The sequence below is a fragment of the Gadus macrocephalus genome, chromosome 9, assembly GCF_031168955.1.
Source record: "Gadus macrocephalus chromosome 9, ASM3116895v1".
NCBI lineage: Eukaryota > Metazoa > Chordata > Actinopteri > Gadiformes > Gadidae > Gadus > Gadus macrocephalus.
Genome location: NC_082390.1, coordinates 8488856 through 8516702, shown reverse-complemented (window position 1 = coordinate 8516702; position 27847 = coordinate 8488856). Strand labels below are relative to the sequence as shown.

At 47.8% G+C, this 27847-nt stretch overlaps 1 protein-coding gene across 1 annotated transcript in view; it reads right to left on the bottom strand.

The window, feature by feature from the left end:
• Window positions 1–27847, bottom strand: part of furinb (furin (paired basic amino acid cleaving enzyme) b) — an 87730-nt gene that overhangs the window by 22555 nt on the left and 37328 nt on the right. The window contains exons 3-6 of the mRNA XM_060061572.1: window positions 23548–23646; window positions 17676–17771; window positions 12924–13052; window positions 12455–12531 (exon numbers count right to left, since the gene is read on the bottom strand). Of these exons, the coding sequence (XP_059917555.1) occupies window positions 12455–12531; window positions 12924–13052; window positions 17676–17771; window positions 23548–23646 (401 nt within the window). The remainder of the gene's footprint in view (window positions 1–12454; window positions 12532–12923; window positions 13053–17675; window positions 17772–23547; window positions 23647–27847) is intronic.

The following is a 27847-nucleotide window of genomic DNA, read 5'->3' as shown; positions in this document are numbered from 1 at the left end:
TTCTATTGTTGCCATGGTGATTCGTATGGACCCTGCTACCCCTGAAACCACGCAGCTCACATGTTTAATGAATTTAATTTGTTGTGACTGATCAATGAATGTGTTTTTTCAAATTTTCCAATAAAAACGCATATTGTCGAGGTACCACGCACATTTTTCTTCTTCTTCTTTGCGACTTAAAGGGACACTGTGTAAAAATTACTCCCATCTAGTGGTACAATTGTATATTGCATTCAAACTAATAGTGCTCGCTTGTCCAAAAACTACGGTGGGCAGTATGTGCCAAGAAGCTGTGACATGACACCTACTAGGCTACCTCATCGAGTCATTCGAGTGATGATGAGGTTCGTGGACAACTGGACAAATTAGATGGACAAATGAGATCAGGTTTATTGACCAAGCATTCTTACAGACAACGAACTTGACTCCAGCAGTTGTGGACTTTCCAACATGACAAATAACTATACAGATGATAAATAACAGTAGGTCATTTAATGTCAGATTACATAAAATGTCATAACATAAAAGTTCACATAGCCTTTGGTAGTCTTGGAGTTACCGATAATCAAAACAATAATTCCCATAATGCGTGCGGCTGAGCACGCATCCTAATCAACGCATTGTAACCCGTTGATTTCAACAATGTAACAGTATTCTAAATACCAACAATTTACATTGTAACTAACGGAATCAAATCAAAATCAAATCAAATCAAATCAAATTTATTGTCATTTTGTTGATTGAACAACAAAACGAGAAGGCGTTTCTCACGGATCAAGATCAACATACATTTCAAACAAACAAACAAACAAACAAACGTCCCAATGATGAATAAATAAATAAATAATAAATAAAGTCCAGTGAGAAGATCTGGGACGCTGGTGCATTGAGCATCCTGACAGCTTGAGGTAGGAAGCTGTTCCGCAGCCTGGTGGTGGAGCATCTTAAGCTGCGATAGCGTTTCTTGGAGGGTAGGAGCTGAAAGAAGCTGTTCAGTTTGTTTACGTCCACCCCGTCTCTGCTGCTTCCTCCTCCGGGCAGTTGCGGGCACGGTGTCACAGTGTCCGTTAGTATCCTGTGTTTGCGTAGTATGTCCAGATGCCAGCGAATGCCAGTGATGTTACTCGCTCTCAATGTCCTAATGTTTAATATTGTTTCCCTGTCATAAACTACGTTCGTCGTGGGACGTCTCACACTCAAACATTCAATCTCAATCTCACAGATCTCAAGAGGGGCCGCTGCGACTGTGCGCGCCGCCAGTTAGTCGCCCGGCAACGAGTTTACTTCCTCGTCTCCTATCCTGTTCCTAATTCCTCCTCTCGATCTTCTTTTCCTCCGTATTGTCTTCTTTATCAGAGTTGTTGGTATGAAATCCAGTTGTTCGGGTGATAAATCAACTGTCTCGCAAGCGAGTTGAAGCTCCAGAAGGTCCGCTCTAGCCTATAAGTGCGTCTCGGTGGATTTGGATACGTGGTGACCACAGCAGAGAATAAACCTCCATAACTTGATGAAGAATGGCTTTTGAATTCCTCCAACGCATTTGACAGTATCCATAAGTCATAAGAATATTGTCACGATTTAAACTCGACAAAAATGTGAAAAAGTAAATTAAATATGTAATAAAGTAGCCTTTCAATGACGAGTCGCTCAAACATAGCGCCCCGCATCTCGTTGGCATGAAAAACCATGTTATACATGCTTTGCTTACACATCGTCGTTTTTTTGGCGATGATGATTCCTTCTCCTGTGGCGTGGCATAACTATGGTCTTTGAAAAAAATGCGGTGCATGTTCAAATTTGCCGGTAAAACTCGTCTCGCTAAACTAAGCTCTGTTCCACCGTCACGCTGGCTCAGAGTGAAAACGCGTTTGCAATTCCTGTACGACGTAGTGCTTTTTGACCCTCTCGGCAGCTCATAGACCGGAAGAAAATGGAAGCCTCCATGAAGCTTACCCGTCCTATGTAACCATATTGATATTAATATTAATTATTCTTCGCTCAGGAGGATAAGTGAGATTTTTGGCAGAGATAATTTTACACCAATGAGGACTTATTTATGAATGAATATGTTGATTTGAGGTAATAAATTACTCAAAATATTACATAGTGTCCCTTTAAGCTTTTTTTGAGTGTGTGTATGCCATCGCTTTCGCCGAAACGTCCATCCCAAACGTAATTGTATGCATACATTTTGTATACATCATGGCTCAGATGCTGCACACTGACACAATATCAAAGCAACACATAACGTAAGTAATGAATAAAAGGTGAATGTTTGGCAGACTCTCGGAGCAGCCAGAGAAGAAGACAACATTGCCCAACAAAACAAGGTTAATGCCATGATGCCCTGTTTAAATTTTCTATCTATTGCACAAATGTATTATTCATGCTAGATACTAGCACACATTGCCTCAACCTCAAAAATAAAGAGAATCAATGGTTTTTCAACTATAAATTCCATCCAAAACGAATTACATGTAATAAAACCACCTCAGCCAAATCGTTCGGTTGCATTATGTGATAATTTTCCTCTTAGGCAGACATCTTCGTAATCCAGAGGCTTGTTATCATAAAAGCTGGCGACCGGCCCGTGGAATAGAATAGCCGCTGGTAATGCCATGTTTAATTTGTGTGATTAGCATCTCTATGCGATTCTTTGCTCTCTCTCGGTATCCTAGGAACTACAACAACAACAAAAGAAAAAACTGGAACATTTCTGGATAGAAATTGATAATAATTATTCAGATGACATCGTCGTGCATGTGCCAGCGCATGCTAATGCAGGGACCTTTCTATCCAGACGTCAAGGGCAGATGTTGCGTAGGCCTACATTACAGGGCACTGTTGCGTTTGGCAGAGAGGGGGTTCGGACTCATGTGGCATTTCGGGTTTTAAATACGAGATATATAGACAACCAAGTGTTGCCAGATTGGGCCCAATTTCAACACTAACCCCTGCAACGCAGTCGACACCTTCCCCAATCAACGTGTTGCACGACCCACGGTATAACAGACTCCTCCAATTAGAACCACTTGCGGAGGGGTCTTTATTTGGTTTGGAAATAAACCCCAGCATGTTAGTTAATGAACCATCTTTAACCAAATGCGTGAAAAAAAAAATGACATTGCCACAATCTAATCAAAACCAGACCGCCGCCGGTGTCTCACGAGGACGCGCTCATATCTGTGTCTCGGTATCGTCAAGCGACGTGAGGACATAATTGGATCAGGAGATAATTAGTATGGCGAGTGGATAGTGCCAAACCTAAGGATTCCCTGGAAGAGGCGAAGGAGCAGCCTACCCTACGTCGCCGTGGGAAGTGGGAACGTGTGAAATTTTGAATGGGATTGATTGGGACTGCAGACGAGAGACCAGCAGCGACGTCACGGCGACGGCATGGAAGATCCGTCCACCGGCGGCGGTGTCACGGCGACGTACAGAAGGAAATTCAGACAAAATGTACGTCTACTCTCGACGTGTGGATAAGTTCGTCGCCACTAAACGCCTGCTGCCCTACGTCGCCGTGGGAACGCCTGAACTAGGTATGTGGCCACAAAGCGCTTCACTGTGATTTTATGACGTAGTTTACGATTAACTAGTGTTTTATACAACCAGCACATTTATATCACTTGGAACAGCAATGTATAATGTAGGACAGATAAACTGTTGTTTAAATGTAGGCCATTTTGATGGTGCCTGTTTTGATACGGTTATTCACTCTCAAAGTAGACCTATTATTGTTTTAGTTGAGATAATGAATTGCTAATTTGTTTGGGTAAAGCGCTTCATTGTGATTTTATGACTTAGTTTAGGATTTACTAGTGTTTTATACAACCAGCACATTTATATCACTTGGAACAGCAATGTATAATGGTGTAAGACGGATAAAGTGTTGTTTAAATGTAGGCTATTTTGATGGTGCCTGTTTTGATACTGTTATTCACTCTCAAAGTAGACCTATTATTGTTTTAGTTGAGATAATGAATTGCTAATTTGTTTGGGTAATTTACTGTAATTAAAATGGGTAGGTCTACAGACTTGGCATTAAACACCACTGAAAGTGTTATCTTTTACTACAGTATATCTGTTAAGAGTCACATTTATACTTAATATTTATATTAATGTAATTAGATAAATGAATTTGATTTGAAGGTTTATTTTGGTTATTGGTTATTGGGTTTATTTAATCAGTCATACAGAAGAAATTGTGTAGATTATTCATTGATTGAGATAACAATGCTAAGAATATCTGATGTGGTGTAAAATAAAGGAGATGACAATGGCAGCCAACATAACCAGCGTTAAATCTCCTCTCTTGCCTGTTTTCATATTTCCTTGTACACACAGGAGACTATAGATCTACCAACACAACAATTTATTATCCGTACAATACCAAGAATCAACAGATTTTCACGAGTATATGATTACAATCATGAATACAAGCACATCAGGCAAGTCATTATTATTTATATCATGGTGATGGAGAAAAGCACCACCCGGCTCCAAGTGATAAATACTGCAACAATCACTTGCAGTATTTGAACTGTCGCGAGCCCATAGAGGCTCCATCTTCTGTTCTGAGGCCTGCTCCTGAGCTTCCTCTCCAGTCAACTAAACCAGCTCTTCAACCACTTGCCCACACCTCCACTTCTCCTGCCTGCCTCCCAGATTCTGGTTCCTGTGGTTCCGGTTCTAAACCTGCAGAAGCGTCTCGTCCCAGTTCCACGTTTTTATGCTTTGCCAGACCCTTATTGGATGACTACAATCAAAGCTTTTGTTTGGCCGTCTGCCAAAATAATACATGTTGGCTTACAACTAGTGACTACAATGAAGTCTATCTGCCCAATAATGTTTTTCTTTTTTCTTGCCTTCTCAAATTCAACATTTGTATGGTGGTGATGAGACTATAGATCTCATCACCACCACTCAAAAGAGAGAGGTGGTGTTGTGCCTGGCAAAACAAACCATAGCCCTATTAAAGATTGGGTCCTGTCACACCATTAATTACCTTTCTCCTGGCTGAACAAGCATTTCTATATTTTGGGGGGCATTTAAAGTCAGCCGAAACCTTTTATTGTTTCCGCCTATTATTTGTCTCCGATTCCCCAGCCCTTACCCCGTGGGGAAGGCTCAGCATATGGTGCCATGCCATTTTTCACAGGAGCTATTACATTCTAATCACAGCACTCAGAGAGGTTCCATTCTCACTCTCGTTCTGTGCCGCTATGGAGGAAAGGCTGCATCCAAATGAGTCAAACGGCTGCTATTCCAAACACCTGCGAATCAAAACTCTTTGGCCTGAACTGTGGCATACAACCTTTCGTCCTTTAAGGTGTGTGTGTGTGTGTGTGTTTGTGTGTGTATTTGTCAGACGTGTGTGTGTGTGTGTGTGTTTGTGTGTGTTTGTGCGTGTGATCATGTGTTTACATGTGTGCGCTGTGTGGTTACTTGGTACACGTGCGTGTGTGTACGTGTGTGCGCGTGCGTGTGTGTGTGTGTGGATGTGTGTGTGTGCCCAACGGCCTATACCCATTTACTTTGTACCATGTTGTCCTCTGAAGAAATCCATCATGTCTGCCACCTATTTATGAATCGCCCAGGCGTAGCCGCGGCTAAGTAGCCCAGCTGGGCCTGAGATGGGGAGGTGGGGAGACTGATTGAAAAATGTGGCGTTTTCTCCCCCTCTGCTTTTGTATAATGATCCAGTGATTAAATTAATGGAATTTTAATCTCAGAGAGGCTCAATAACCAATGGCATCCGACTATGACGGCAAATGTCACAGTTTAACGAAAAATAAAACTTATGATCGGACAAAAAGTTACAACAGGAATAACATTTAGCGGTCTGATCATCTCGGAATAGGGTTCCTCTGTGTTTGAACGTGACAGTTGTGCTCTCTCTCGGCTCGTTTTGACAGCTACTGTTCCGTCGTTATGCTTCTAGGTTTGTGGAGGAGAAGCTGTCCTTACCACACTCTTGAAGATGTTCCCTCCTGTAAACACCAAAACAGGACGACAACCGCTCTTGCATGCATTGCACAAAGAATTGGGTTAAGCCATTCCTTTCCCAGAACTCCCCCAGGAGCAAGGTACATTTCCCATCTGCGGTGACGAACGTTAAATCCGGATGTTTCCGCATTGAAGCACGACAATAGATTTGGCAGATTCAAGCCTTAACGGTGCCACTTCCACATCGCTAATGTATGTACTGGCAAGCGAGGTGGGTCCAACCGCACCGTGCCAAAGCCTCAGATCTGTTCTATGTCCCCATTTCTACGTGCTTGCATTCCTGGCAGAACAGCAGGAGGCTTGTTGTCTCAACATGAGAGTCTCAGGCTGGTCTTTGTGCAAGCGATAGAAAATAGTCTAGCATTACACAAAGACAGAGAGAGAGAGAGTGACAGAGACAGAGAGGCTTGGGGGGAGACAGAAAGAGCTGGGGGAGGGAGTGATGATGATAGAGTGAGGGAAAGAGATATGGAGAGAGAGAGAGAGAGAGAGAGAGAGAGAGAGAGAGAGAGAGAGAGAGAGAGAGAGAGAGAGAGAGAGAGAGAGAGAGAGAGAGAGAGAGAGAGTTTATCTCAGGTAGGCTCTTGAACATTATAATCTGTGAGTGTGTTGGCTCAACAGAGACCCAACAAACCTCTGATTATTTGGTGTGTGTGTGTGTGTGTCTGTCTGTGTGTGTGTGTGTACCTATACTCAAACCTCCTGTGCAATTCAGAAATAGATTGGTTTCCTATCTTGCCACCACTAGACATCCCCACACAGGCCCCGATGGGCTCCGGTTCAGAAGTAGCCAGGCAGGCAGAACACCCCAGCGATCATCCGTCGTGCAGCCATGAAACGGAAAAAAAGATAACCGAGGCATTGTGCTTGTATTTCTCCCGTTGAAAGAAATACACAAATTAAAGAAAACGCAGACAGGGTGACTATAGCAGCGGCCTTGGGGGCCGATGGTAAGTTAAAGGTTTGTATGACATTCAGGGAGAGAAAGAAGCACTCTAGAATAACGAGGTGGGCCGCTAATGAAGCTGGTGAGCGGAGGAAGGCGCGAGGTGCTATGTGGCGCGTTGGGGTGCAGCACCCTGTTGTGATGCCAGTTGAATGTGTGAACGCCACCGCAGCACCCTGGGGTTATAACGTACAGCAGCACACGGCCTTACCACTTAAAACACAAAGCCTTCTGCTGAGCTGTCTCTATAGAGTTAACAAACATGCACGCATGCATGCACGCACACACACATATGTACATAAACAGACTAATGGCCACACAAACACATGCAAACAAACACAACTTCCACACATACATACACAAACACGCAAATACACAAATATACACATGTGCGTGCACATATCCATGCACACGCCCGCGTGTGCAAACACACACAGACACACCCATAAACGCACACACACATATATGCACACACGCTCATACACACATAGATGCACACACGCCTGTACATGTACACACACATGCACACACATACATCGAAACACACACACACACACACACACACACACACACACACACACACACACAGCATACCGCGGGGGTTGAGTGCATGCTTTTATCTGTTAGCTAACACACACTCTGGTCAAGGTCCTACAGCCCTTTAAATGAAGAGGCTTGGAAGCAGTTAACCTGTAGGATGTGCTGTGGAACTGCTGTGAGCGAGCGCGGATCTCCTTTTGAAGTCCGTAATTAGCCGAATTCTAAACAGGATATTCCTGGAGCGTGCTAAGTAAATAGGAAAACATTTCAAAACCTCTTCGGTATACAGCCGCTTTCAAAGAGCGCACCACAGCGCAACGACTTCCCCACATATCTCAGGGTTACAGCACTCCACTCACACCAATGTAAACAAATATAATTGGTCAACTTTTTTTTTTCGAACGCTATCTCTTTTAATATCTATAAATAAATATTAGCCGTGGTGGCAAACATGACCATGGCATCAACAAAAACAGCTAGAACCTGACACAAGCATTGATGTTGTTAACGCAAACCAATAACCAACGGGCACATCCATTCTCCGACAGACGCGCTCGCAAAGCACAGGTAGTTTGTTAAGGAAAGCGCTAAGTGTGATGAATGTTGAGCTGTGACTGGTGGCTCCGTCTCCTTCCCCGGGCCCCGGCTCCGCTCCGAGTAGTGTAATAAATGGGTCTGAATACAGGGAGCTGCTAAAAGGATTAGGTTATTTTGTGCCTGGCTTAGCTCCTTCCCTTAAGCCTATCTGTTCAAATAGTAAGTGTGGACTCTGGGATTGGATGCTTCTCCACTCGGACCGTCGGTGGAAGCGCTCCGTCCCGTCTGCAGCGAACGCCAGCGGGCGGCTTGCCTTCCCCTCAACAGCCGACGACGCAGACTTTCTGAGCTTTTTGTGCTCTCGGAGACGAACGGTGTATTAATCATACGTGGGCCGGGGGGACGGGGCAGGGGGAGGGGCTGTGTTTGTTCTGCCCACAGCTGTGCGGACGTCGTACACAAGGGAAGCCGGGCTGCGTGCTTCTGCTGACTGCAGCACTCTCTTCGTCGGATGATGAGGTGTTCGCAAGGACACCGACGAAGAAGCCCATTCCGCACGTTAACTCAAGCTCAGGATTATGAAAACACATTGCAACGCAAGGCCGGTGCCGAAGAAAAACTAACAGCCGGAACCCTTGGGGGGCGTCTGAAACGGGGTCTTAAGGACAATCAAGGCAACCTCATGAAAAAAGCAACCCAACCTAATTAGATCTGTTAAATCTCTAACTTAGTTCTGGGCCTGCCTTCACACACTCCGCCGCCTGCCGCTGCCACGCACGCTTAAAGAGCCCATTCATCAGCCCGCTGACGCTAGGCTAACGCTGATGGACCCCAGGTGATCTGTAATGTGGGGGGGGGGGGTTCTGAGATTTTTGGCTCCAAGATTACCGTCTTCAATCACAGACCAGCCCCACTACCTCACTGAGCAAGATAGGGAACACAAGCTCTCCATCACACGGTGGCCCCTCCCGCTGAATATAAAGTGCACTAATGCCTCGACGGAGAGCTAAAGCGGGCCTCCGTCTCCCCGGCCTCTCTGAGCCACTCGTCCTGGCGAGGGGTGAGCGCGGAGGGGGGGAGACGATGAGGCAGAGAGGCGGGCTCGGTTTGACCGAGGGTGGCGGCTTTGTAGGAATACTATTAGCGTTACCGCGCGGGAATGCTAGCGCTTTCCGTTCATGGCGTCTGGCCGGGGAATAGGATCAGCCCCAGCGAGGAGGTTCACGTTTTGCGTTTATCTCGCCCAGACACATGGGAGTGATTAGCTCCAGCTGTCTCTCAGATGCTTGTCTTGGAAGGGAAGACTAAAGAGATGTAAATGTAGGGAGAGAGAGTGGTGAGGCTTCGATGTTTCAGTCACGTTTGACTTTTTTAGGGACTACGTTAGCGTTTTTTTTAATGCTGGCGAGGGAAAATGTTTCCGTAGGATTTCTGTCACTCAAACGGCAGATTGCAACACTCCTAGAGGTAACCTGAACTCAGGTTTCCTAGAAGATTCATCGCTTCCGGGCGCATAATCCATAATTAAGATGAACGACTCGGGTACACCTGAAATATTCTGTTCAGCAACGGCACGGCAGAGTTAACAAATCAAATCACTTTTAAAACTTCTCTACGGACAAACCTTGTCAACGGATCATGAAAACGCAACACTTACAAAACAGAATCCAGTTTAAATCGGGCCACACACACACTGATTACTCCTTTATTGAGTATTTAAACATACAATGATGGAGGACAAAGTGATTATTTACTTGGGCGGAGGCCTCGTGCCAGCCAGCTTCGACCTCCCTCCAACAAAACCAGGCAGCGCTGGCAGATCCAAGCACAAAGGAACAGCTCTTAATGGATGTGAATCAAACCCAGTGCGCCGTGTCTCCACTACAGATGAACCCAGCCTCCCCAGAAGAAGGAGTGAGACACACCCACTCTGCCTCTTATTTTCTGATGAACCCATTTATCTAATGGTCTGTGCTGGGGCTTTTTGAAGTCTGGAGTGGCCAGCGTTTCCCAGGAGCACTGCTGGCATATTGTTGTATTTGGAGATTTATTGTCCTCCTCCGCCTCCCCAACACCCCTCCCACATCGCTCAAGCCGGCCGTAACACACAGTGTGTTGTTACCAGGGAAATGTGGCTAATTCTCATTTCATGCTCAAATTGCTTTTTGTCAGGTTGGTCGCGTCGCCAGTACTGACGAAATGAGTTTCTGTTTGTGCGCTGCCCGGGTGGAATGCAAACGCTGCAATAATTCAAATTTCCCGCTCCCCGAGTAAAAAAGAAAAAAGTCTACAAAACTAAATTCTAATTTGTATTTCATTCCATCGGCGCTATGCTAATACAAGTTACATACCATGGCGTCTGCTGGGCTCGGCCCCGGTGACAGTTGCTTAGCAACTAGACATGACAACAACCGGCTGACATTGGCTAATTTGGCGGGAGAGATTGACAGCGGTATTACCGTACTTATTTCCATCGGTGGTGGTATAGGGGGGAACACCAGATGCCAAACCCTGTCGCATTCATCCCTTCTTGGAAGGAAGGCGACAAAGAAACCCAATATTGCGGGGAAAAAAAACTTGAAGCCTATTGGACCGAGACATCCGGCGCATTTATGTGACACTATAATTTATTTGAAAAACTCATTTCAATCTCCCTTTGTGCCTGCTTACCGACAGCGAGCTCGTCCCTCAGACGAGAATAAAGACTGTTCTGCTCCATATCCCGTTCACTGGCTGCTCCGTCTGAATGGGCTGGAACGCCGTGTACCCCCAGAGTGGCGTGTGCCTGTTATCGTCTTACAGCGCAGCCATTGTTTATTTTTTCAATATCTGGACACCTGGGGGTTTTAGCAGTTTTCAATCAATGTGCTACAAATCCGACAACGAACAAACTGTCAGACGGAACTGTCGACCCCGGCGTTTCCATGACAACGCAAAAACCTGCGGCGCACAATATGAATATTTTGATTTCACAGCATTAGGGTCGATAGAACATCAATGACGCTTGTGTGGAAAAGTGACGAACATCTTGGGCCATCGCTATGCAACGAGAGCAAAGACGCCTTCTAAAAAAGGTTTGGTGTTCTCCGCGGCCTCCAGCACCAACATACCCTCCACCACCATCCTCCAGGAACACCCTCCAGCGCCACCACCCCTCCACCACCACCCCTCCGGCACCACCCTCATCAGTAGAGCTGACTGGGGTGCTGCGGAGCAGGGACAGTCACGAAGCTGTCTGCTGTCGCTGCAGGCGAGGGCATCAGCGAGGGGGGCCACGCTGCAGGCCTGGGGAGGAGCCGCGAGGCTCACAGGAGAGACGGGGAGAAAGACAAGAGTTCCAGGGAAAACCAAAAGGAGGAATTACTGCACTGTTTACATCAGAAGCAGCCGGGTAATAGGGCGCCGGCGACTGAGAAACTTTAGAACAGAGAATACTTCCAAAACGCTCCGAGTGTTTCATGGAAAACTCTAAGCTCGCTTTATCTCCTCCTCCCTTTGACTGGGATTATCAAACGAGAAGAACGAAAAGGAGGGGACAAAGGAATTTAATAATCGACCAAACGGGAAAAAAAGAGATTGTGGCAGTAACCCTTGAAAAGGTCGGAGACGAATCCTCCCCTTGATTTAGAGCCAGGAAGGAGCTCCCCGTTTGGATTGTAGTTGAGGACAGAGCACCAGAAGTGGGGGTGGAGGTTGGGGTGGAGGTTGCGTAGGAGGAGGGAATGATAGTGCTTAAGATTCACCCCGGGGGCACAGCAAGAATCTCAGCATTCTGTCATTACACTGGCACAAAGACACACAAGTAAGTTCATCGCAAGAGTTGGCGAGGGGCTGAATAGGAGTCAGATAAACAAGCAGTGTGTGGGAATAGCTTCGGGGCTTTGTGGTCTGGACACAGTCACCACGCCGGCTTAGTTCACGTACTGGAGCGAGCAAAACCCTGGCTCCCCACGGATCGAGTTATCCTGGGGCACTGGTAAACAATTGAAGCACAGATGTATTTTTTCAGATGCGTTTTGTATCATTGGGTTCTAATTCGTCTGAATGCGCCTGTCAACTTTACTGGGTACAGAAGAACGATTCTGCGGTTCTTTTTGAGGTTTATTTGATTCTGTGTTTAGACGTATTAGTTTTATGTCACTGTCAGCTCGTGTTCCAAGGCTATTAAAGACACTCTGGTGAGCCACAAATCTGGTCGATATCACAAGGATAGGACAGGGATAAAGGCATCCTCTGAGGAATATGTGGCACTTTATGAGTTTTAATAACGAGATCCCGGAACCATCTAAGCACATGAATCTCATGCATGGTCCCAGGACGTGGATCCGTTTGCACCTGCTTGTCAAAGCTCTGGTAAGAGCTGCAGAGTTCATTTCGTCGCAATAATAATAAGAACACATTACCCATCTCAGGCAGAGGTACCTGTTTTCATTGCGCTGGGTGTAGCGGGGCTGTGGGTCTGCATCTCCGTCGTTCACGTCGTAGCTGGCTTCCGGATCCTGAGGGCGGATTCAGAGTCGATCATTAAAGTCTGAAGCGATCCACATGTGATGAGCTTCCAGTCTCGGTGTTGTCAGAGTTGTGTTTTCCTATAGAGCTAAATGTTTTAGCACAAGCTAACCTTAACGCTAGTCTATGTCTAGCTCGGGTTCTCCGACCTTAAGAACTCCATGTGGAAGAGCGTCCAAGCAGAAGACTGCTTTCTAAAAACCGGTGATTTATAATCGCCAAAGTCTTTCTGCATTGCTAAACCTTAAAGTTTAGTGAATTTTGTTGGCTGGCCGTGTTCCAGACGCCCAGCTCTGAGTCCAGAGCTTTGCTGGACCTCCTCATGTGTGGACCGGTTCACACTATAAGGGACCTCCGTCCCTTCAAGGGCTCGAGGACTTACGTAGTTCCTGCGGAGGTCTGGGTGGTCTTTCTCAATGCCGTCGTCCAGGATGGTGACCACCACACCGCGACCGGTGAATCCCTTTGCCCAGGCCTCTTTGGTGTTCAAATCCTGGTTAGTTGGGTTGGACTGAAGTCAAAAACACACACACAGAAAATGAGCAAAGTCAATATAATATGTTGTTATGATAATGTCGGTTGGTTCTGGACCAATGGTGCAGGTTTATAGGAATGTGGCATTGTTAAAAAACAAATTATTTTTTCGGGTGGAATAGAGTGAAAACAAATAGATATAAAGTGAGTTAATCTTGAAAATAAAAAAACGGACATGACATTTGCATAAGCTTAAAATCAACAGCTGAGCCAGTGAAACGCAAAAAATATCCTAGCTGTTGGAAATATGTTGAAGAACATAGCCTGTGTTTTAATGCATTCTGGAGGGAAATGATTCTGCTCTAAAACACGATGACTGATTCTGTGCCGCACAAAATGGGAAAATAAAACTAGAAACAGAATAAAATGATACAGAATAAATAAATAACAGCGGCTCAGCAACGTATAAAAAGCATCACTTCACAAGAGTCCCCGGGGAGATGTGTTGCTCGCACTGTACAGAATCACAGGCCTTTCAAATGAATGTAACAGGACCGCCAAGCATGTTATGATCATCAGGTAGTTGGGACTAATGGGACCTAATGAGAATCTTCACCTATAGCGGGCATCTTGGTTCTAAAATCCAGCTGGGTGGGGGTAAGGCAGGGGGATCTCAATCAGTTCCCCCCACCCAGCTAGCGTTTAGAACCAAGATTGCCGGGAGGTGAAAAGGAACCATTAGGGGCCGGAGGCGTGCTATTCGATGGTTCAGGCTGTGCACCACACCTCACCGCGTCGCCTGACTTCAGAGCACAGATCAAAGGTCTCGGTCGGCTCATGCAGGGATTCACAAACTCACAACTAATGGTCTGCAAGGGCCGTCCTGCTGCCATTGTGAGACATGTTTTTTGATGTCTCCGTTCCGGTTTATTCTTCTGATATGAAACCTCAAGGATAGCACACACCTCTCTGGCGAACCGGAGATGATTAAAAAGTTGTACCCCTTTCTGATTGGATGAAAACCGCACCACTGAAGCGGGATTTAAACCCCCGGTAGTGATTATCAGCGCGTCTGACACAAGGGGGCCCTAATTGGAGCCAAGTGAAAACAACACGTACACAACCTGTTCCCGGGTCTGTCAGCCGCCGTTATTTACCTACTCGTTAATAAACGGGGGAGAGGCACACAACAACATCTTTTGAAGGATGAAAAATCGTAGCCGGAATGCAGAATAACTTTCTGTTATCCTGCATTGATTTTGTGCCGAGTTGTCTCTCCCTCTGCTATATTCCACAGCCCTGCAATGCCGTCCTCCCCCCCATGGGCCGCCGCGCTCGCTGGTGGAGTACTGAGTGGTGCCAAGAACAAAGGAGATTAATGTGCTAGCTAGAGGCTAAACGCTGACACCGTTCCTACGCACGCTATCGCAACAAAGCTTCCCTGGCACACTTTCTGCTGCCCGTGACCCAGCCTCACCAAAACACCCTCCGGTCCGGGGGGCCGCCGTGGAATTAAAAAGTACACCTCGTTATGGAGGTCATCCACAGGTAGAGCCCACACACACGTCGGTCCTACCGAGGTTCGGACTACACGCTGAGATGGTTTACAAACCAGGGATTTCACTGGAATAGATCAGGAGTGTCCACACACAGGAGACGCTGCTTCAGATGTGGATACGGAAATAGACGTGTTTTTGAACTTCCTGTGTGAGTCAACGTTCTGTTGCTCTCTGTGGATCAGTCAGGCCTCAAGCCCGTTGTTGGAAAGGCCTTCTCCAAATGTGTTCACACGTCAGGACCGATCAAAGCTGTTGTTAGCTGAAATAGCCTGAATAACGGTGTTAAAGATGAGTGTAGATCAGCTTTTCTCAAAGGAGAATTATGTTTTTGCTCCAAACGGATTCAGCAAAGAGCAAAGAGAAGATGTATCTTTGACCAACTTAAGACCACGCCTGTATTTGGAAATCAATGAACGCCCAAGTCCGGACTGATTTTAATTGTTGAACGCAGACTTTAATATGTGAATGGCCTAACAAGTCAATTTTTTCAGAGTACCAGAGCCCATCAGAAACCCAACGGTTCACTCTTTAATCGGTTCGGAGAAGCCATAGGAATCCAATCGCTGTTCCTTTTCTCTGCCGCAGCAAAGCTCGGGATTGTCAGTATCTCTTCCAGTCGAAACAAGTAACAAGGAGAGCAGAACTCTGCCTCCTGAACCAATGTTGGCTGCCCTTTCAAACCTACATCGGTGATGTGTGCGGTTCGCTTAGCGCCGGCCGAGCTGGCTTCCAGTTGAGTGGAAGTTTAGGAGGAAGGACCGGGTATCATTACACACATTAGGCCGTAATTCTGAACGGCAGAGGAGGTTTGACGATCCTGTTAAATGGTGATTTATGCCCGGGGATAGTGGATCTCACCATTAATCCACTCGCAGAGACAAAGGCTTAGTGGAATATGAAATGAAAGCAGGGATTAAGGCCAATCACCGCCGTGAATAGCAGCGAGATGACACATCAGACGTTTAATTTGTCTGCCTGACACATCAGAACCTCTGTGACACGCAACGCTTCTTCGCAGAGTCGAGGTGTCGATATACTCCGAGATGTGTCTTTTTATATTTGCAAAAATGTCACCCATCCTGCAACTTTTAATTTATAAATCAAAACTTTGTTAGTATTGCAGAGACCTGGGGGCAGAGTCTGAAGACAGTAATTCAATGGAGCGCTTATCTGGCCGGTCGTGAGAGGATTCATAATAAGCTTCAGCAGGGTGCTATTGAGCGTAGGTCTAAATAAGGTTTCCAAAATCGCCCGTTCTGCACTGAACGAGTCAGTTTCCATGGCTTACTCACAAACGTCTAGCAAACTTTATTATATCATCTGTATAATTTATGGGTGCATTAGCCCTATGGATATGGAATGATTGTCGATGGTTGAAGCAACACATGTTGATTACTTACTGCTAAAAAAAAAAGTATTGTGGATCGCTTTCTCCGTACTAATCACAGGAACCAAACCATTGCATGTCACTCTTAATTTCTCATTGACATGGCTAAAGAAGGGGTAAACGTGCTCTTTTCTTGGATGGACTAGTTTACCTCGTGATTATGTGAGGGGGGCTGCAGCTCCCCATCGTGTGCCGGTGGACTGAAATCCCTTTTACAAAAGACCCCAGACTGGGCACTTCCACTTCTGATGGAAGTACCAAGGCAACCTGGCATGATCGCTTTTGTTATTAGTTCAACTCATATTATTTCAACCTGTTTCAGAGAAAGGAGACCGCTACTCAAATTATAGTGAAGAAGGAGTTAGCGTTGCTATGATGCCCCAAAGGAATGGTTAAATACCCAAGTCCAAGTACGCCCTCAGTTTAATCGGGAAGCTTCATGTATTCTTCTGCGTCAAACAGGCACCCTTTGTCTCCAATGGGTCTCTACGTGACTGTGGCTACGTCGTGGGTCTCTACGTTACCACGGCTACGTCGCGGGTCTGTACGTTACCGTGGCTACGTCCTGGGTCTTTACGTTTCCGTGGCTACGTCGTGGGTCTCTACGTTACCGCGGCTACGCCGTGGTTCTCTGCGTTACCACGGCTATGTCGTGGGTCTGTACGTTACCGTGGCTACGTCGTGGGTTTTTAGGTTTCCGTGGCTACGTCGTGGGTCTCTACGTTACCGCGGCTACGTCGTGGGTCTCTAGGTTACCGCGGCTATGCCGTGGTTCTCTACGTTACCACGGCTACGTCGTGGGTCTCTACGTTTCCGTTGCTACATCATGGGTCTTTATGTTACCGTGGCTACGTCGTGGGTCTTTATGTTACCGTGGCTATGTCGTGGGTCTCCACGTTACCGTGGCTACCTCGTGGGTCTCTACGTTACTGTGGTTACTGTGTGGGTCTCTACGTTACCGTGGCTACGTTTTGGGTCTCTACGTTACCGTGGTTACTGCGTGGGACTCTATGTTACCGTGTTTACATCGTGGGTTTCTACGTTACTGTGGTTACTGCGTGGGTCTCCACGTAACTGAGGTTAGGGCTGCTGTCCCATTTTGAAGTCTCCTTCAAATGCAGCCGAGAAATGCAGCCTTTTCCCGGATTTTTTTATTTCTCTTCCGCCGTCCGGTTTGAACCGCAGCTGTCAGGGTTGCTAGGTGACTCGAGTGCGTGTCGTCACGCAAGGTAAAGGGTGCTTTTTACGCAAATTGGAAATGCTCCGTAGGCCAGAACGTCTCATTTAAAAAGGCTTGTTCGGCCTTCGGGTTCGGCCTTCACGGTCTACGAAGGCCACACCTTCATAGACCGCGTCCTTCTTAGGAAGCGGCCCCTGAATTGAGACACAGCGTACGTTGTGGGTCTCTAAGTTACCGCGGTTACTGCGTGGGTCTCTACGTAACCGGTTAAATGTTACTTCAAGTCGGGGCGTGGAATCATGATCGCTAGAAACGGGGTTGAGACCCACAGGTGTTCAACGCAGAAGGATCATTCTACATTAAGGCCTACTTGGCAGACAAGATGCTTAATCTCTCCACCTTCTTCATAGAAAGACCCTTTCTCCATGCTTTTCACTGTAAGGCATGGAGAAAGGCATCGCATTGAAGGACAAAAAAGTTGTGAAATGTGTGCAGAATCGGGTAAACGGGTGTGTGAGCGAAGCACGTACGCACCAGGTACCACTGTTTGGGAAACTCAGGGTCAGTGGGGTCCTTGAACACATCCCTCTTCCTTCTGCTCTTCACCACCTGCTGCTCAGCCCAGACCACCTGGAGAAGGGGATTATAGCGATACAGCCGTTGACACAGGAACAAGAATAACACACGAACAACATGAAAAACACAGACGGCCGCAAACAAAGTATGCGATGATGACGCTGGTGGTGATGGTGCTGCTTTCAGTCTGCACACTGGTGTGCGCTCATGTGTGCAGACTGAAAGCAGCACCGTCACCACCAGTGTCATCGCCACACACTACGACGCACACTGAAAGCAGCACCATCACCATGCCATGTCATCGTCGCCCACTGTGGTTCAACTTCCAGACGGACCGCACTGCCTCTCGGACCACAGGCGCCAGGTAAAGGGTTAAAAGAACCTCAGCTGTGGGTCTGAAGCAATAACACGGGGGAGGGATGTGTGTGTGTGTGTGTGTGTGTGTGTGTGTGTGTTTGTGTGTGTTTGCTCGAGGCTGGGTGGATGCTATGAGCTTGAATGGAACAAGAGCTTTTGGTTAGCAGGACGTGGGCGTGTGGGAGTGATGGTGAGGTATCAGTAGCTCAGGTATTGGGGAGCAAACCAAACAGATTGTTGAAAACAGAAGTCGTTTCTTATGTGTTTTTGTGTTTTTCTTTCTTTAGCAATGTCCTCCTCTTCACTACGGCGGAAGAGATCCGTCAACTTGAAATTAGTCATTTGCTCGCTCCAGCTTTTCCAGAGTGAAAGACTTCTCTCTCCCCTTTGAGTGCATTTTAATGTGCTTTGAATCAACGCCTTTGGCCGGGCCAATCACGACACAGATAATCAGGCAAAGATTGCTTTTAGAGAGACTTTTAAGAAGCATTGTCTCGTCCGTGCGGAAGGCCGAGTGACCCATTAGTGTGGCGGCGGCAGCGGCCGAGTCCATAAGGTGAGGCCGCGCGGTGAATTATAATCCCTCCTGACCTCAGCAACTCGGCTGAAAGCGGCAGCAACACAGGTGATGTGCAGACCCTTGTTATAGCACTCTCTATATTATCTACCGATTGCTTGACGGGGCTTAGGGGGAGAGAAAAACAAGGGACTTTGTCTGATCGATTCACCATACGTTGAAGCCCATTTTAATTCATCCCATACTCCCGGCATAGCCCCTGAATCCAAAGAGCTGGAGTAGACTTCCCCTCCTCAGATGAAGGACTGGTACTTACCAGAGAAACTAGGGCTTTCTCCACAGGTCCGCACACTGACGGTGGGTAAAAGTGGCGTCCTACACAAACAACTACAAGACGTTTGAATTGGTTGCAAGAACTCCATAAGACGGCTGTTTGTTCTCCAAGAGCAGCCCTGGGGGGCTCTGTGTTTCATTCTGGGAAGCATAAGACTTTCTGACGCCCCCCCGCAGAGTCATTGTTACAGCACATAAAGAAGGCTTAATTGATTCTGAATAATAGGCTACGAGCTGAGAGATCCACTGTGATATTTCCGCAAACGTGGGCTGAAAGTGTGTCTGCTTTATGCTCAAACAGTGAATTGAATATTTGCATTCAATGTTTTTTTGTGGCAAACTCAATTCAAATATGTGTTTGGATCGGAAAGTGAAAGTCATCAGGTGGGGCTGGATATGCTAACATTTCTCATCCAAACAACAATCTCACTGCCAACTTCCACTCCCAACCCATTTGGTAGTTCACTAACCAAAAGACAAATAGCCCCAAAATAGGCTTCCCACGGAACGAGATCCAGTGGGAAGCCTGGAAGAAAAACCAGACTTTGGCTCCTGAGTCACTCTCTCTGTGTGATGGAGCGAGGTTGTGCTTTGGGCTCCTGTTGCTCACATTAGCTATGTTAAAAATACACATCCTTCTCTCGTGTGCTGCCTGAAGATGAAGACGGCAGTGATGAGATCCCAGGGCAACGGGGTCAGGTTTTAAAAGGAAATGAACGGACACCGTGAATGCGCTGTCACTGCGAAGGCAGAATGATTACAACAGTCTGAAGATAAATAGGAATAATACAACAGAGAAGAGGCAGTGGTCGATTATAGATGAAAGGGGGGCATGGATTCATTAATACTCATTGTCACGACTCGTCTTTCAAACATGACATTAGATTTATCCCAAGAGTTGCAAATGTATAAAAATGGGACACACACATCGTAACACTATCATTACACCATGATAATCACTATCATGATCATCATCATTTAAGATTTGGAACTAAACAAAATCAAATATATATCTTTTTTATAACTACTCGAAACACGTCCACAGATTGACAACAAACAAAACGATATTGAGTTCCCAGACGGTTGAGGATGAACGTAAACATTGTGCTTTGTGAAACCGACAACATCGGTGATTCCCCATTGTTTAGTTTAATTATTTAATCAGCCAGATGCCTGATCCTATACATGAGCCAATCACGGGCCGCTTACAATCAACCCTGTGATTGTATCGTCCGTTGTGATTCGCCTGTGATTACGCCCTCTAATCAGATTCCAATAAGAGAGTCTGTGAGTCTATAATCCTCCCCAGGCCATAAACTTTTTAGCACCAGCATCTCCTAAGAGTTTGAATGTAGGGCGAGGCTGCTGTCATGTGTGGCTTGTTACGACTGAATATATGAATCCACAAAGAGCAGACAGGCAATCTGCCTCTTCACACAGACGAGCAGCATGGAGCCGCGAGGGACAGACAGACTAAGATTAAAAGCCTTACACTAAGTTGTCAATGGGCTGACAAATGAGCGGTGAGGACGTGTTGTTCTCTGAATAGCAGACGGCTTTCCCTTCCTTTATAGAACGGGATACGGAATCACTTTCAACCAGAGCTGCACAATATTACATTGGACATGTGCATAAACAGATGTGTTTGCACGCACACATGCAGGCAGGCAGGCAGGCAGGCAGGCAGGCAGGCAGGCAGGCAGGCAGGCAGGCAGGCAGGCAGGCAGGCAGGCAGGCAGGCAGGCAGGCAGGCGCACACACACACACACACACACACACACACACACACACACACACACACACACACACACACACACACACACACACACACACACACACACACACACACAAACACACAAACACACAAACACACAAACAAACCGACACACACACACACCGACACACACACACAGGCTATTTTGCTTCCTTGTCTGTGCCACTGTGCCTCACGGCTGGGAAAGATTATTATGTGTGTTTGTGAGTGTATGTGTATGTGTGTGTGTTTGTGTGAATGTATGTATGTGTGTGTGTGTTGCCATCATCATCATAGTGCTTCGGAATTGAAGGTCTGGGGTCAAGCTGTGGGTGACTTGAACAAATGGCCTTCTTTCAATTACAAGCTCATTCGTGAAATGAAGAGTCAAAGTGTATGAACGGTAAATGGATTTATCTTTAATGCATAATAGATGAGAGCATGGGCCTAATCTCAGAGGGGGATGCATTTAGGAGGATTTATTTTTAATTTTTTTGGAAAGTGTCTTCCAGTATTTTTCATTTCATTTAACTCGCGGGGGGGGGAAATCAATACATCCCGGCTCCACTCCACCAAGGTCCAATCACGGAGACTTCAACGTCTCCCAAAGCGCTTCTGATTGGACCACACCTGCGCACCCCCCCCCCCCCCCCCCACCCCTTCCCACACCAACACCGTCTCGGCTGCCACATCTCCGAGTATAAACTCGCTCTCCTCCTCCACCTCCTCCTCCTCCACACCCACCGGCCCCATGCTATCTCATCCGTCTCCAACACACCCGCCGTCTCCGTCGTCAGCCATATTGGATCAGCCTGGATCTCTCCTCCTCTGCCTGCTCACTGCGATCGATTCCTGCGCCGCCCCGCTAATGTTATTGCAGTTTAGAGCGCGCGCGTCAGCCTCCGACAGGCGCTGGAGCGGCGCACAGGAGCTCCTGGCTCCCGGCTCGTTACTGCGCCTCACTCTGGGCCGACCTCGGGCTCCTCTGGCGCTCCGCTGAATGTCACAGACGCTCCCCTAATGACGTCCCGGGGTCCTGGCTGCTGTCGCATCGGAGGGCCGCCGCCGCCGCGGAGCACGGGGCCAGACGGTGGCACCTGTGGCCCTCAGGCCCCCCTGCCAGGTGAGGGGCTGGGCTGGCTACAGATGCCCCCCCCCACCCCCCGAACACCTGCCGCTCTGCCATCTGCCACTCTGAACCGAACGGACGGAATCTGCATGGCTTGCAATGTCTCCCCCCCCCCCCCCCCCCCCAGGCGGAGAGTGTGATCGCTGGGATGGAGGCGGGGGAGGTTGTGGTGGAGCCGATTGACTCGGCACGGTGGGGGGGGGGGGGGGGGGGGGGGGGGGGGGGCGAGGGCAGGAGAGGTGATTTGGAGAGGATGGAGGCTGTGATGACTTCCTCCTATAATGAGCTTACAGATCCCCGCCTCCGGCCACATTATGAAACAAATATAAAGTGAAAGAATGACAAACGCCCTCTTACACGCAGATCTGCATGCGTCTGCCATCCGACTTGAGATTAAAAGACTGATTAGTGAGAGTGTGATAAGGTACGCTGCAACCTTGAGGATGAAAAACCCCTGCATCCTGATGCATGATGGGTAGCACAGCGGTGGTGAAGCGGCAAAGAAGACACATTCGTTGCATTCATCTGGAGGGTTTGTGTGTGCCTGCATGTGTGCGTGTGTGTGTGTGCTTGCGTGTGCGTGTGCGTGTGTGTGTGTGCTTGTGTTAGGGGGGCAGCAGGCAGTCAGTATGCGCCAGATCGCTCATCACCCGCTGGCTCTCAGCGTGGAGAGGAGGAGAGGAATATGCCTTTTCATTCAGTAGAGATGACACATTCATCGGGTTACACCAAATGAATTGCAGCAGATGGCCTGTGGTTTCGAGTAAGGGACACGTATACCTATTGTAGTGTGCTCATCGTAAAGCGAACACAGCGACAGGCCTGCCTGCAGTGCCAACTATACATCTATTTCTGTGATCGTTCCAGCGTGTGCGGTGGAACATGTCCTCCGCTCTGTTTAATGTGGTAGAACGTTGCAACTAAATTTGCAACTGTACCACATCCCACGTGGTTACATATGCAAGTCAAACTATTTCTACAACCAATTAGCAGATAAAGGGTGAGGAGGAAACTAGATCTGAGGCCTTTATGATGGAGCGACCCCAGGAGCAGAGTGGGGCTCGTGAAGTCTGATGTGATTGGTCGAGGGGAAAGAGCTCTTGATTCCTGAGTTCCGCTGACATTTACATTCAGGTGGAGCAGAAAACTCAAACGCAGTCGGATACACAACAACAAGACAGGCGCACACATCCCTTGTTGTTTGCTATCAGAAAAGCCATTTCACATATTTCCATCCATCACCCAGGGGTGTCTGGGAGCTGGATGGACGGGGCGGTTTGGTAGGCAGCGGAGGATCCACACTGACAGTAATGTTATTACGCCCTGATAAACTCACAGCCCTTAATATAGGAAATACAATCAGCCGTTTTGCCTCTCCCTGCTGGTTTGAGAGACTGCAGCAAGCTGAGGGAAGGCAGGCAGACAGACAGATAGACAGACAGACTGACAAACAGACAGACAGACACAGGGAACTAGCGACAGAACGAGAGACCCACAGACAAAAAGACAGTAAGAAAGACAGACAGACTGGCAGATAGACGGACAGACGTACAGACAGACAGCTGGACAGACGGACAAACACAGAGAACAGAGCGAGAGACACACAGACACAAAGACAGAGAGACAGGCAGAGAAACAAGCCAACACACAGGGAGGCAGACATACAGACAGACCACCAGCAAGACAGACAGAGAGACAGACAGACAGACAGACAGACAGACAGAGAGACAGAAAGGCATACCTGCTGCTCGCTCTGCAGTCGAACGTGGGTCCCTCTATGGCCGGACAGGGACCTCTTCTCCACACCGTGATGCCTGAAGTGGTAGTACTCCCCGAACACCTGCAAACACACACACACACACACACACACACACACACACACACACACACACACACACACACACACACACACACACACACACACACACACACACACACACACACACACAGACACACACACACACATACACACACACACAGGGCGACAAAATGAGTCACCTGCAGCAATATGCCATCCAGATAACCCAACACACGGCTATTACGTAAGACATGCTCCCACAATGTAGCCTGGCTCCTCTCGCCTACGTTCAATGTTCCTTTCCCTTCAGTACTGCGTCTGGGTTTGCGGTGTATTAACGCGTTTTGTCCGGGAAAATTTTGCCGGTCCAATTAACCAACAGAGGGATTGGGTGAGAACAATGACGTTGACGTTGTGTGCTAGTTTCAGTTGTAGTCAAACGTTAGCAATTGGTTATGGCAGATCCAGAGTGGCACTGGGCAGATCCAATAGTTTTAAACTCCACCAGACACGCGCCTTCAAGTGAGTTAATGTTTGTCAATGGAGAGTGGCCAGACTCTCTGTACAAATGAAATGAAGTACGAGAGTCTGGTAGGACGGCTGCCCAAATGTGCACATGCACGCACGTGCACACACACACATGCACAAAAATTAACACACACACACACCTCTACGTGTGGACTAACACACACGCCCACTTAACCTCACACACAAACACACTCACAAAAAGACCCCCACATACACGAATAGTGTCACACAAGGTGTGACACTATTCTTTCTGAGCTCTGTATAGAATCTGCACGGAAGAATGTGTACTTTAAAAGAATGCACGCACACCCACGCATTTATAAGTGCATGGAATCAAAGTCAAACACTGTTCAAAGGGAAGTCTTTATTCAGCAAGCTATTTCTGTGCTTCAGTTATGTGCAGACCTCATGGTGGCATGGATTTATTCAAATTAACAAGTGAAACAGAGCAACGTTATTTACCATCATGACTTCATGTCATGATGTGTGTGTGTGTCTATGTATGTGAGTGTGTGCGTGTGTGTGTCTGAGTGTTTATTTCTGTGTGTGTGAGTGTGTATGCGTGTTAGTGTGTGTGTGTGTGGGTCTGTGTATGTTTGAGTGTGTGCGGATTTGTGTGTGTGTGTGACTGTTTATTTGTGTGTGTGTCTGTGTGTGTGTGCGTGTTTTTCCATCATGACTTCATGTCAACAATAACCATAAAATCCTTTGATTAAATTAACGTGAAATGAAACAAAGGAGGTGTTTCCTTCTCATCCATAGCGTTTGTTTTCCACAGATTATTCTCCTTTGTATCGCAGGCGTTGTGCTTCTGAAGCTTCCATTTACCTCAGGTTTCTGTTCTTTTCCTCCAACACGAGCAGTCAAACACTTTTCATTTCATTCTTCCGCGAGGCAGCCACGTTTATCTCCACGCCGGTGTCAGCCCAGCCACATATTTCACATGGCCCGAGGACAGGAGCAACCCCCCGATACATCTCCCACCACAGAACGGCAGACGATAAAGCACTCACACTCGCTATCTCTCTATTAGCATGCGGGTTCAGACAGCGGCCTTTTACGCCGTCACTGAAGACATTGATTACAAGCGCAGCCGCTTTTTACCAAGCTACACACACCGCTCTTTGAAGGCCGTGTTGTGATTGTCTTTAATCTTCTGACTACCTGTACGCTTCTCCAGACAGAGACGGAGACTGGCGGAGGACTCAGAGTGGTCGGTGTTTGATGTGTTTCAGGTGGAGGGACGGCTCCACGGCTTACGAGCTACGGAGGTTTGTTTTGTATGTCCTCATCCTGTCTCTGCCGTCGCGCCCTGTCCCTCTCCGTGTGTATCTTGTGTCCCTGGCTGATAGATGTATGAGTGATTGTTGAAGTTGTAAAATACAATAGAGTAAACACATAACTCTCTGACTGTCTCTCTCTCCTTCCCCTCTCTCTCTCTCTCTCTCTCTCTCTCTCTATCCCATCTCTCACTTTACCCCTCTCTCTTCTATTGCTCTCCTCTTTGCCTGTTTCTCTCTCTCTCCCTCTCTCTCTATCCCATCTCTCCCTCTACCCCTCTCTCTCTCTCTCTCTCTCTCTCCCCCTCGTCTCTTTCAATGACAGCAGAACACAGAGCCGCCAAGAGGCTAATCAAAACCAAAGGTGTAGAAGGAAACCACCAGCCATGTAGCGGGACGGAGGAGGAAGGAGGCACTGAGCCTCACATGCTCTCGACGCACAGGCGTCCATTTGAAGTGGCGCCGGAGCAATCATTACTGAAGGCCCACTGGGGACAGCCTCGTCTTCACAAGGCCAGAGAGCAGATATAGAGGGAGAGGGTTGGAGAGATGAAGGGAGATATGGAGAGAGAGGGATTGGGGAAAAGAGAGAGATGGGTATTGGGACGAGGAAGAGAGAGTGGAGAGAGTGGGACAGATTGAGAGAGAGAGATGAAGAGAAAGCATGAGAGAGAGAGAGATGATAAAAGAGAGATGAAGGGAAATTGAATGAGAGACATAGAGAGAGATGAAGGGAAATTGAATGAGAGACATAGAGAGAGAGAGAGAGAGAGAGAGAGAGAGAGAGAGAGAGAGAGAGAGAGAGAGAGAGAGAGAGAGAGAGGAGAGAGAGAGAGACAGAGACAGAGACAGAGACAGAGACAGAGAGAGAGAGCGACAGAGAGAGCCAACGAGAGAGAGAGAGAGAGAGAGAGAGAGAGAGGAGAGAGAGAAGAGAGAGAGAGAGAGAGAGAGAGAGAGAGAGAGAGCAGGGTGCATGGAACTAAAGAGTAAGGGAGGGAGGGATGCAGAGAGAAGGAGGAGAAGGATGAGGAGAAAAGGGAGAACTGATTCTGGACAAAGGGTGTGGGCAGGACGGATGATGATGGGCCGCGGGGGGGGCCAGTAGAGGAGGGGGAGACGGCAGGGGGGACGGATCCTTCTCCTGGAGGGGCGCCCCCCCACCCACACACACACGGCCCCCCTCCCTGCTGCGAGGCAGTTAGCTCCAAGCCGGTGTTTGTCGAGCGGCCTTCTGATACCCCCTTGTTGTGAATAATTCATTAAAATAACCAAACTAACACCAAAAAAAAACACTTGACATTAATCCTAGCCGCTGCGCTCACCCTGTCCTCTGTGTGCACTGAGCAGCGAGCAACGAAAGGGGGCCGGAATAATGAATCAGGAGAGGTAAGCAAACAGCAAGCGAAACCTCGGGGAAACATAGAGGAGGTTTCGCCCGCTGGCTGCAGAACGTAGAGACCACACAGCTAATCTGATTAAATGAAAGGATGCGTCTGGGTTGATATCTGTGTTCATAGCACCCTGCCATGCTAATTATTACACTGCAATTCAACTAAGCTAATTAATAAATTAGGTCTTGTCAGATAATAATACGCCCGTTTTTTTTTTTTTTTTTCATTCAGGCACCCAGGCGCTTATTTACTGAATTGGCGGATGCATAAGACGTGATAACGGCTGATTTATATAAACGGGCTGGTGAATAGCTGAGTAATGGCTGTCTTTCCATCGCTGACTAATTGACTCCCTCACCTCACTCCCGGGGGATCGGGGTGTCGGCGAGGCCCACAAATCTCGGGGGGCCGTAAATGTGATGAAACCACAACACTGTTTCATTATGATTGTTATTAATACATCCTCAGATAACCACAGGGCAAGTGTGTGCTCTGAAAGCCAGGGCCCCTGCATAAATCTGCCAGCGCAGCGATTCGGCGTGACGAGCGGAGCGGAGGAATCTAAATTGGAGCGTGGAGGGATGTACAGCCGAGGAGCCCGTCGCCAGCCAGCCACCGGCTGACATCTCGATTCAACCGCATCATCCGTTATGGGACGGCCTGGAGTGGTGGCACGGCGGCGGGGAAATGACCCGAGCGAAAAAGAGGAAGGACACGCGGGGCAATGTGAGGTCGGGGTGGGATGAGCCAGAGACAAAGGGGAGGTAATGAGCCCCCCCGTTCACCAAAGAGCCGGTGGAGGAGACGCACGGGCCCACCAGGGAGTTGGCACCTCCTGCTGTTCGCTGATCTTCAAGACGGAGCCCGCTCTCGCTCTCTCTGACTCCGAACTCTCTCACTCTGTTACTCTGCCTGACCCTGTCTCTCTTTCTGACACTGTCTCCCTCTCTGTGTATCCCCTCTCTGTCGCTCGCTCTCTCTTTGACTTTGTCTATCACTCTTTCTCTGAGTCTCCCGCTCGGTCTCTCTGACACTGTCTCT